Source organism: Saccopteryx leptura, chromosome 4, assembly GCF_036850995.1.
Source record: "Saccopteryx leptura isolate mSacLep1 chromosome 4, mSacLep1_pri_phased_curated, whole genome shotgun sequence".
Lineage (NCBI taxonomy): Eukaryota > Metazoa > Chordata > Mammalia > Chiroptera > Emballonuridae > Saccopteryx > Saccopteryx leptura.
The window spans coordinates 103,137,672-103,149,478 of record NC_089506.1 but is presented as its reverse complement, the minus strand read 5'-3'; the positions used below and the strand labels follow the sequence as shown (position 1 = coordinate 103,149,478).

Sequence of the window (11,807 nt, the reverse complement as noted above, 5' to 3'; positions counted from 1 at the left end):
GCTATTTTCCCAAAGTTAAAGGATTGACTAGAAGTCGGTCATACTATGTTTAGCAATCATATTACTAAAGTAAAGTAAGAGTAAGCATATAAGTAATAATAACAGTAAAAGTATAAATATAGGTAATAGATATGTGTGATATCTAACACTTAATATAACAGCTAAAATACATTAAAATATAAAGCTATAAACACTTAATATTTAGTATCATATATATAAAATATAAGTAAAACCAGCCAATTATTTATCTTGATATACAAATAGCTTCGGAATTAACTATTTCTTACTGTATTCCATTGTTAATTGGCTACTAGTTTTACTTCTATCTCTTTAGTAAATTATAATTATGACTAACTTAATATTTTAATATCATGATGTACATATAGTTATGATTAATTTATGAACCAGAAATATCATTTACACAGCAGTCTTTTATGAAACTATTACATTGGGTACAAGCATGCATTATGAGGACTATACTTTTCCTCACACTAAATATGAGATTAATTTTTTAATGTTTTTATTATTATTATAGCAGTTCAACCACAAAACAATTTTAAATTTAATATTTCTTCTTATAATCTTCACAGCTTACAAATAAGATACTTAAGAGTTAAGCAACAAAGAGATTTTTAATAACAATAATACAATTTAAACAAATATTACTTATATCAAATTTGAAAAAATCTGAACTGGTAAATGGCATGTCCATCAGCCACAAATACGAAAACTTTAGGCATGCAAACTATTAAGTTAAAATGTCACTTAAGCCAATTTACAGGTTTCAAGATCATACTCAAACAGGGAAATATAAAATAAAATCACTAATTTTAGAAAAAGTAAAAAACATGCTTACTGTGTTAATATTTTCCAATTCATTAAAATAGGAAAGCTTTTGTTGAATATTTTCAGCCAGATCAACAAGTTCCGACTTGCATTTTATAAAAACAGAAAAATCAGTTATTATAAGAACATAAAAATCAACACTCCTGTCTCAAAATTACATTGAATTGACATACATGACACAGGATTTCAGAATAATGCTAAAAGATTTCTGCAGTCATGGACTAAAACAAGCAATGACTAGTATAGCAAATTATATATAATTTTATAAAATAATGATTACCTTTTAAAAACAGAACACACATAGGAAAAAAAGAGACATAGTAATTTAAATATTCTATCTTTTTTTTTTCATTTTATTTTAATTTTTTTTTATTTTTTTAGGGGAGAGCGCGAACACAGTCCCCCACTACCACAAATTATGCAGTCGAGTTTCCCACATTTGGGGAAATCGCAGGGGTCAGCACATCCGGAGTGCAATAGATAAGCCTCGCCCTGGGAAAACCACCTTCGTGATCATGGTATCTCCCCTGCCAGGTAAGTATTAAATATTCTATCTTTAAGTCACAATTTAAGCACAACCTAGCACAATCAGTTCATCTTTCCTTAAACTCCACCATTAGCACAATCACTATGCTCACTTCAAAAGTATCAACGATAAAGTGTGGACAGAGCAAACTAGTATCTCCTCTTCACTCTGAAACTGTACTGAGACCTAGTAGCTCAAAACAGTAAAGTTTGGCCTTGTATGTGTTCACATATTTATTTAGAATGAAAGCAGGTTGTCAATGTAATATTCTGCATGCTTAGTACAGGGCCTCAAATAGAGCAGTGCTCAATATATAGCTGGAGAAATTAGGGAAACTTAGAATTGTATTCATTTATTTTAAAATAAAGCAGTAAATATAATCACTGACCCTGTCCTACTCCAAATTACCTGGGTTTTTTTCTTTGTTGTTGTTGTTTTGTTTTGTTTTTTTTTTAATTACCTGTTCTTTTAGGAGTTGTTCACAGGCTTCATGTAGGGTTCCTGTCTTATTGGACACAAAAAGGTACTGCTTCTGCAATGATTCCAGATGCTGAAGAGCACTGTTTACATCAGTCAGTATAGCATCACACTGCTCCTGAAACCCAGACAAGTAATCCCTCATCTGTCTAGAAAACAGAACCGAAAGGGGATTGGCAATAATACTATTCCCCCAATAAGCATAGAAAATAAATCACAAAGTCTCATTTTTCCCTAAATACTCGAATTTCATGAGGAAAGGCAGACCTATTCACTATAGTTAATTACATTCAGAAATGTACCAAAAGCTATGATACAAACAGTTTCTATGCTTAAGAAAGAAAATTACTAAAACTAAAAGGAGCAATGAAAGAAATCAGCCTTGAAGCTAGCAATGGCTTGTCACATGTAAGGCTCAATAAACCCCCAGCTCAACTTTCAAAGACTGGGACACCAGGGCCATCCCAAGGTATCAAGTAGTCAATGTTTCAGGTCACTTTTACCCTTGAGAGTGTGATGTCACAGGAAAAAGTCTGGACTTGGAATTAGAACACCTAAGTCCAAATCTCAGCTCTGCCCCAAGTATCCATGACCTTAGGCAAGTTACTTAATATTTCCAGACCTCAGTTTGCTCATTCATAAAATGGGAATAATATTGCCTGTCCTCACAGAGTTGCTATGAAGATTAAACGGAATCAGACATCAAAGAACCTAACACAATGCTTAGCAGTTATAATCACTTAATAAATGTTCAGTGAATGCAAATGCTCAAGCCGCAGTCCCCACCTCAGCCAGACACTGTACACCATCATTTCTCCCATGCTATCAATATACACAAACAGAATGACATGGGTACATTCTAGAACCTAGGCGGCCATCCTGAACGTCTCTTGGGTCTCTCCATCTCAGGAAAAGCAACAAGCACCTTTTAGAGTTCCTATAAAATTCCCACTTGTACCCAAACCTTTCTAGAGTTATCTTAAAACCAGTGTCTCCACCCACAACTTACTAATTAAAAAAAAATTTTTTTTAATCACACAACTTCTAATACAAGTTGACCCAAATCTTCTCCCTGGCTATTTTTAAAGAAAATATTGCTGTGGAGAGTTTTCTTTGTATTTTAATTTTGTTTAGAGACACAGATTACAAAATGCTTCAGATGACTGTGATCTAGAAATTAGGACAGTCAACAAATGCAAGAGCCACATACCTGTATTTAGTTCCTTCATCCTGATCCATCTGAGTTTGTAATTTTGCAAACCATGAGAAAAACTGGAAAAATAAAGATTATTATACTATCAACAGAACTAAAACAGGCAAAATGAGAAGTTGCTATATGCTAAATAGCAAGTGAAAAGGGTAACACTAATTCTTATTGTTTGGGGCTCAAACATTAATAATTAGTTTTAAACCAAGAAATAATTTAATTGCACAATCAATACTTACATGTTAGGAAAACCAAAGGACACTAAAAACAATGAGCTATTTTCAGAGTTAAGGAAGAAAGAGTATTAAAGATATAATACACAGGTCAGGAACCTTTTTGGCTGAGAGAGCCATGAACGCCACATATTTTAAAATGTAATTCCGTGAGAGCCATACAACGACCCGTGTATGTTACGCATTATCCAATAAAAATTTTGTGTCCTGGAGGACAACTGTGATTGGCTCCAGCCACCCACAACCATGAACATGAGCGGTAGGAAATGAATGAATTGTAATACATGAGAATGTTTTATATTTTTAACATTTTAATTTTTTTTTATTAAAGATTTGTCTGCGAGCCAGATGCAGCCATCAAAAGAGCCACATCTGGCTCGCGAGCCATAGGTTCCTGACCCCGATATAATACTTAAGAAATATTTCTTCCTGAGAGGCTAAAGCCTATTGCTGATTTGCCAGATCTGAGTAGGTAACATAGGGGTCTGAGTAAATATTAGTATTTTCTAGTAGGAATTGTGAGAATACAAACTCATAAATAATATAACAGACTGGTTTAAGAAGACAGACTTTTTTATCAGCTAAACCTAGGTTTGAATTCTGGCCCTGTATTTTGAAAATATCTATCACTAACAAGAGATGGGGGAGGCTGACCTTAAACAAGCATGAGGGAACTTTTTGGGCCAATGGAAATATTTATATCTTGATCACAGTGGTAGTTAGAGAGGTATACACACTTGTCAAAACTCATCAAGCTGCACGCTGAATGTGGTTACATTTTATTGTACATAAATTATAATTCAATATAGATCTTTTAAATTTAAAGAGAGATATATAGGTGCAAATTTAATCCAGAAGATATTTTAATAGTCCAAATAAGTCTCAGACCCGGTGCAAGATTATCTTCTGTAATTCACACGTTGGATTTGAAGTGAATGTATGCTTTATTCTCCCCAAGACACTACACTTGACAAGTACGTTGGCTACTGTTAACTGAACACAGTGCACCTGCCATACACTGCATTTACATACATTAGCTTATTTAATCTTCGCAAAAATCCTACGACATAGGTATCGAATTATCAGTGTTTTACTCATAAAGAAACTAAAGACCTAAGAAGATATAACTTTCCTAAGCTCACAAAGATACTAAGTGATATAGGTGCCTTTCAGACCCTCACCTGACTCCAGAGGAGACCTCTTAATCACTTTGTAGCACCACTTCTCTCAACTTGCTACCTACGCAGTCAGAGCACTGGCGTGACGATTCACTCAGTGCGTGCCTCAGCCCTAGTTCCACACAGGACAGAGAGAGGAGCGGAGGAATGGCAGAAGAAACTACTGTACATTTAGGTTTATCATCAGGAGTAAGTAAAAATCAAGAGATCATATATGCTACATTACTAAAAATAGTTATAAGGTTCATCTAAAAAGAATATTTAGGACTTTAAAAAGGAAATTACTGGCCTGGCCAGTTAGCTCAGTATGTAAGAGCATCATTCTGAAACACATGGCTGGAGGCTCAATTCCCAGTCAGGACACATATAGGAAGCAACCAATGAGTGCAGAACTAAGTGAAACAACAAATGAGTGCTTCTTTCTTTCTCTCTCTCTCTTTCTCTCTCGTTTTTCCTCTCTCTCTTGCTTCTCTCTCTCTGTCTCTCTAAAATCAATCAACCAGAAAAAAGAAAAGAAATTAGCTAGCAATATGCAGAGTGTGTCTGTGTGTGTGCACGTGCATATACACATGGTATGCTGGAGGGGGGGTTAACACAGACATACACTGGGGAAGTCAAAAGTACATAAAATATTAAAATATTTTATAAATATAATAACCTATCAACATCCAAACTTAAAATATCATATTTTATCTGTATTGCAAATATAATAGGACAATAGGTTCATTTAAAATACTTAATAGCCACAACTAACACAAAATCAAGAATGTTCTAAAAAGATTTGATGTTAACTACTATACTTTCAAATGTTCAGAACTTTTAATTAGGACCTTTTTATTAGCCCTGTCTCGAGACATTTGAAATAATCAAGCATCCTTAAAAACAATACTGCCACTCACCTGCTGTGCAGTTTCAATTTTTTCTTCTTCCATCTCTAATGAAATGAAACCATTCAAGAGAATGTCTTCTGTAGATTCAGGTACTATTGAAGTCTGTGCAATGGGCAGAGACTGGGAGGTTAAACTGCACAAGTCTTCAATTGGGAGCTTGAAAAAAAAAAACCACAAAGATATTTAAATAACTTGAAAATTCTCTTAAGATTGGTTTTACATCTCAGTTGTTTTGAGAGAGAAATGATATTTTTTCTTCTTTTAATTTTTACTAAGTGAGAGAAGGGGAGTCAGACAGACTCCCATTGCACCCCAACTGAGATCCACCCAGCAAGCCCCCTGCAAGGGGGCCATCTGGGCCATTGATCCATTGCTCAGCAATAGAGCTATTTTTAGCACCTGAGGTAGAGGCCCTGGAGCCATCCTCAGTGCCCAGGGTCAACTCGCTCAAACCAATCGAGCCAGGTGCTATGGGAGAGGAAGAAGGAGAGAAAGAGGAGAGGGAGGATGAGAAAAGCAAGATGGCCGTTTCTCCTGTGTGCCCTGACCAGAAGTGAACTCAGGACATCTATACACCAGGCCAACACTCTATCCACTGAGCCAAATGGCCAGGACCAAGAAATAATTTTTAAAGTTGCTTTTTAAGAGCATATGAAAAAATCTCCCATTAGGCACATTTACTAAGCTATCTTCCTTTCTCCAAACACCTGGAATAGAATGGCAAATCAGGAAATAGGGTAGTACTGTCACAAACTTTCCTGTTCTGACCTCTCAATCACTCCTCAAGTGGAGATGACTGAATACCTCTGACTCACTTATACTGCCCTGGCTTCCAATGGAGCAGACATTTACCACCGGAAAGAGAAGAGCACAGATCTAGGTTCCTGACTGGCAGTCCTAGAATGCTACTACATAGTTTACGCAATAAGAACACTAATATATTAAATATTGATTACAATAAACTGTCAAGCCTTGCTTGACCAGCTGAACAGGAAAAACAAGCAAATACACCTTTCTCTCCCAAACTTTACTTCTTCCACAGTTCTGAGTGGAAGAACATCCCTTTTATAATAAATTCAATTTATTCCCAAAATCAAACCTTGTATTACTTTCTGTGTTTGCAGCATATCATTGAAGAGGTATAAATTAAGTCTTCGAACCTTCCTTGAGGCACCTAATCTCTTTTTTTCTTACCTTTGGTCCGAGTGACAACCATACGAGCTGAGGATCATAAGATTCTAATCTATTCTTTTAACACTGGGGAGGGAAAACGCACATAAAAAATACTAGCAGGAAGCCTGCCATGGGCACTCGACATACATTTCAATTCTTACAACTCCCACAAGATAAGAACTATTATGACCACCATTTAATAAAGACTAAGGCAGGCTCAGAAAAATTAAATATCATGTGTTAAGGTCACGTAACCTTTAAGAAAACTGTAAGAGTAAATTATAAGTAAATTTCAGGGCAAATTATTTTAGCATTTTATCAAGAATTAATAAGTCCGCAGTGATAGCACAGCGAACAGAGCATCAATCTGGGACACTGAGGTCCAGGTTTAAAAACCCGAGGTCACCAGCTTACGTGTCGGATCATCGACATGATCGCTGGCTTGAAGCCCAAGGTTGTCGGCTTGAGCAAGGGGTCACTGGCTTGGCTAGAAGCACCCTCCCCATCAAGGCATGCATGAGAAGCAATCAATAAACAACTAACGGGCCACAACTATGAGTTGATGTTTCTCCTCTTTTTCTTTCTCTCTCTCTCTCTCTCTCACACTCACGCGCGCGTGCACACTCACACACACACACAAATTACTAAATCCAACAGAAAGAAAATGGTCCTCACTACTAAAAAAAAATTACCCTGGTGCCTGACTAGGCGGTGGCACAGTGAATAGAGCGTCACACTGGGACACAGAGGACCCCGGTTCGAAACCCGGAGATCGCCAGCTTGAGTGCGGGCTCATCAGGCTTGAGCACAGGCACCAGCTTGAGCGTGGGGTCGCTGGCTTGAGTATGGGATTATAGACATGACCCCATGGTCGCTGGCTTGAGCCCAAAGGTCACAGGCTTGAAGCCAAAGTTCTCTGGCTTGTCCAAAGGGTCACTCACTCTGCTGTAGCCCCCGGGGTCAAGGCATATCTGAGAAAGCAATCAATGAACTTAGGTGCCACAACAAAGAATTGATGCTTTTCATCTCCAACCCTTCCTGTCTGTCTGTCCCTATCTGTCTCTCTCTCTGACTCTGCACACACACACAAAAAAGACAGAGGAACGGACACCCGCAATGCCACCCAAGCTGCTGTGGAAGAAATAACTGTTCTGGGAGGGGCTGTGCCCTGCTTTGGTGCATTCCAGCCTTGGACTCATTAAATCCAATTAATGAAGATCAAAAAATTGGTATAGAAATTGTTTTAAAACCACTCAATATTCCTGCAATGAGCACTGCTAAGAATGCAGGTGTAGAGGGATCATCAATAGTTGAGAAAATTATGCAAAGTTCTTCAGAAGGTAGAAATGACACTATACTTGGAGATTTTGAGAATGTGGTGTAAAAAGGAATCATTGACCCAACTAAGGTTGTATGAACTGCTTTACTGGATGCTGCTTGAGTGGCCTCTGTTAACGGCAGCAGAAGCTGTAGTCCTAGAAATTCCTAAAGGAGAGAAAGACCCTAGAATGGGCAGATGAGTGGAATGGAGGGTAGAATGGAGGGTAAAGGGGAGGAGGGGGAGGGTGAAAGGGAGGTGGAAGGGGAGTTGGACAAGGAGGGGGAGGGGAAGGGGAGGTAGAGGAGGCTGACTGGGAGGTGGTGGAGGTAGAGTGGGAGGTAGAAGGGGAAGTGGTGTGGAACGTAGAAGGGGAGGTGGGGGGTGGGGAAGGGAGGCGGAGGGGAGGTGGATGGGAAGGGGACTGTAGGAGGTAGATGGGGAGGTGGAAGTGGAAGTGGAAGGGGAAGTGGAAAGGGAAGGAGAAATGGAGGGGAAGGGAAAGGTGGTGTAGGAGGTGGCTGGGGAGGTGATGGGGGAGATGGAAGGGGAGTGGAAGGGAGGTGGAAGGGGAGGGGTGGGGGAGGGGGAGGAGAGGTGGTATAGGATGGGGAAGGGGAGGTGATGGGGGAGATGGAAGGGAGGTGGAAGGGGAGGGGTGGGGGAGGGGGAGGAGAGGTGGTATAGGATGGGGAAGGGGAGGTGATGGGGGAGATGGAAGGGAGTGGAAGGGAGGTGGAAGGGGAGGGGTGGGGGAGGGGGAGGAGAAGTGGTATAGGATGGGGAAGGGGAGGTGATGGGGGAGATGGAAAGGGGTGGAAGGGAGGTGGAAGGGGAGGGGGGAGGGGGAGGAGAGGTGGTATAGGATGGGGAAGGGGAGGTGATGGGGGAGATGGAAGGGGGTGGAAGGGAGGTAGAAAGGGAGGGGTGGGAAGGGGGAGGAGAGATGGTATAAGATGGGGAAGGGGAGGTGATGGGGGAGATGGAAAGGGGTGGAAGGGAGGTGGAAGGGGAGGGGTGGGGGAGGGGGAGGAGAGTGAGTATAGGGGAGGTGATGGGGAGATGGAAGGGGGTGGAAGGGAGGTGGAAGGGGAGTGGAAGGGAGGTGGAAGGGGAGGGGTGGGGGAGGGAAGGAGAGGGGGTATAGGATGGGGAAGGGGAGGTGATGGGGGAGATGGAAGGGGGTATAGGAGGTAGAAGGGGAGGTGATGGGGGAGATGGAAGGGGGTGGAGAGAGGTGGAAGGGGAGGGGTGGGGGGGGAGGAGAGTGGGTATAGGAGGTGGAAGGGGAGGTGGACAGGGAGGTGGTAGAGGAGGTAGTATAGGACGTGGTGGAGGAGATGAAAGGGGAGGCGGTAGCATATTCTAATCCTAGAACAGTGCTTTACCATTATTAACAAGAACAGTGTGAGGAAGCTGAAGGCAGCATTCCTCATCTATAACTTCAGAAAAGTCACTTGAAGGAGATGACTGAAGAAAAAGATGGCTAATGTTTAAGAAAGTCACTATAACCATCAGTTACTGGTTTTAGTTGACAACATATAATGGTTTACTTCTGTCGTTGTCCATACTACACATAATTTTTTTTTGTATCTTGAAAGGAAAATACAATACATTTGTACATCGCTGATAACTAAGTGCAAAAGCCATGTAACACTGTTTTCAATTTAAATCACTGAGGCAAGTTTACCAGGATGCTTGCCATCATCCAAATGAAAAATTAAGAAGTTGCCTTTTTGTGGAGAGTAAGAACAATTGTGTACAAAGTAGGGAAATATCCTATTATGTGACACTTTTGTGTAATAACACTGTTTAAAGTTCTAAAAAGTGCTTTGAATGTCAAAAGTAACTATCATCCCTAGTAAAATAATCCTCCTAAACCTGGCCTCACACCTGACCTGTGATGGCACAATCTGTGGTGGCGCAACGGATAATAAAGCCTTGACCTGGAATGCTGAGGTCACTGGTTCAAAACCCTGGGCTTGCCTGGTCAAGGCACATATGGAGTTGATGCTTCCTGCTCCCCTCCTTTCTCCCTCTCTCTCTCTCTCTCTTCTCTCTCTAAAATGAGTTTAAACAAATTTTTTAAAGAACTATGAAAAAAAATAAAAATTAAACCTGACCTCGTAAGTAGAAAAAGATGGCAGAACATCTGACAATTCATAAAATGTACTTCTTGCCATCATAACTGAACTGAATCACACAAGCAGAAACAGGTATAATATCCCAATGGTAATCAGGACTAGAAAAGTTGACACTAAAACCAGCCTTATCTGATAATGTACTGACCCAGCTTTCAAAGAAAATTCATTTTCATTGTTTTGCAATAAATAGGTCGCATAAGTCGATCTCCCACAACCTGCGTTTGACGGAGAGCTCACTGTTCTAGGTGCGATAAATGAAACTGTCACTCGGGATCAAGTTTTCTGCCTCACGGAAAAGGACACTGGGTTATTCATTAAGGTGGTAAAGGAATACCAACAGGAGGCTGTCCTGAAGCAAACACCCGGATTCGGTGCCTCTCCAGAGATGGTGGCCAGTACGATTACGCCTCGGTTCACGTCAGGGACCCCCCGGGGCAGTAAGCCCAGGGCAAGGCTCCTAGGGCAGGGCTCCTCACCAACCGCCCCGTGCTGTAGGAGGACTGGGAGCCGGTGGCCACCGGCCACTGGACGCCCTAGCAGTCGTCCCCGGGAGAGTCGGCGGGCGCCGGCAGAGTGAGGACCGATCGCCCGGTTGGTGAGGGGCCTCTCCCACCCGAGCCGCCACCGTGATCAGGGAGGAGGGAACAGAGACCCTGGACAGGGGTCTGCAAGGCCAGGGTCCACCCGCGCGCCGGAGGAACACCCCAGCCCAGATCCCGCCTGTCACTGCACCTCGGCAGGCACCGGAAGGTTCTCCGCAGCCGCCTTCAGCTCCAGCACCGAGTCCGTCTGTCTCTCGGTAAGCGGCGCCTTGGTGTCGGGTCTCCGATCCCAGAGAGCCAGCCTCTCCCGAGCGTCCCGCTCCGCCGCCGCCTCCGGCAGCAGCAGCGCCGCCTCCGCCATTGCCGCCGCCCCCACGGCCCTCAGGTCCAGCGGGGCGGTGGGGACCCGAACAGACAGGCCCGGGCCACTTCCGGGAGAGCCGGGGTCTCCAGCAAGGCACCGACAGCGGGGCGGAGCAGACCGAGCAGGAATAACCTGAACCCGGAAACGCTTTCACACGGTGTGGGCGGGACTGAGGTCAGAACAGACGTGGCTTTAAATGGGGACAGACACTTCCGGTGGCAATGTAAACGTACAGGCGGAAGGATAAAGACCCTGACGGAAATAGACATGCCCCTACCGGAAGTCTTTTCCTCAACATCAACAACTTTATCATTAAGTATTGTACACGACAATTGTGCTAAGTGACTGCAAGCAGGGCTTTCCTGAGCTCCCGGATCTACTCTGATTACAACTGGGTAGTGTGGGTGGAGTGTGTGTACTGGTTGATTGTCTTGCAGACTTGTTGCCAGTTTTGGCTGCCTGGATCAAAACCACCAATGCAAGATTTCTGTGCATCAGACATCATTAATAAGTGCTCACCAAAATTAGGAGATCAGTGAACATGTAGATACTACAGTACTTTCAGCCTTTTGTATAGTGCACTTTCACCAATGAAATAAAAGTTAGGTTTGCATCTAATTTGCATAATTGAACAACTTTCTTTGACTTCTTGTTTGCTTTGCTGATGTTCTTGTTTAATAAAAAAGAAAAGCAAATGGCTCTTTTTTAATCGCTTCATATTCATTTTAAAATATCCCCTAATATTTGTGAGCAGTATAGTACTGTCAACCAAAAACAACCTAAATACCCAACATTTAAGAATTCCATCAATAATTCATGGCTCAGACATGTACTTGGAATACTATTCTTCCATTTAAATTATGTTGTAGACTTGAGCAAGAAACCAAATATTGATAGTATTAGATCATA

General features: G+C 41.8%; 1 protein-coding gene and 1 non-coding gene across 3 annotated transcripts in view; both read right to left on the bottom strand.

Annotated features, from left to right (window-relative positions):
* Positions 1-11,387, bottom strand: part of COG3 (component of oligomeric golgi complex 3) — a 77,827-nt gene extending 66,440 nt beyond the window's left edge. Inside the window, exons 1-5 of one of the 2 annotated variants that reach the window (XM_066380869.1) lie at positions 10,725-11,387; positions 5,367-5,513; positions 3,060-3,121; positions 1,833-1,998; positions 857-931 (exon numbers count right to left, since the gene is read on the bottom strand). In XM_066380869.1, coding sequence (XP_066236966.1) covers positions 857-931; positions 1,833-1,998; positions 3,060-3,121; positions 5,367-5,513; positions 10,725-10,895 — 621 coding nt within the window. In that variant the 5' untranslated portion in view covers positions 10,896-11,387. Of the gene's footprint in view, positions 1-856; positions 932-1,832; positions 1,999-3,059; positions 3,122-5,366; positions 5,514-10,724 lie in introns of those variants that run through there. The other variant, XM_066380870.1, reaches the window with a different exon arrangement.
* LOC136404496 (U1 spliceosomal RNA) lies at positions 1,225-1,388 on the bottom strand. Its single transcript, XR_010751264.1, has one exon. It is a non-coding gene; the product is annotated as a U1 spliceosomal RNA (small nuclear RNA).
* Positions 11,388-11,807: the final 420 nt, after the last annotated feature.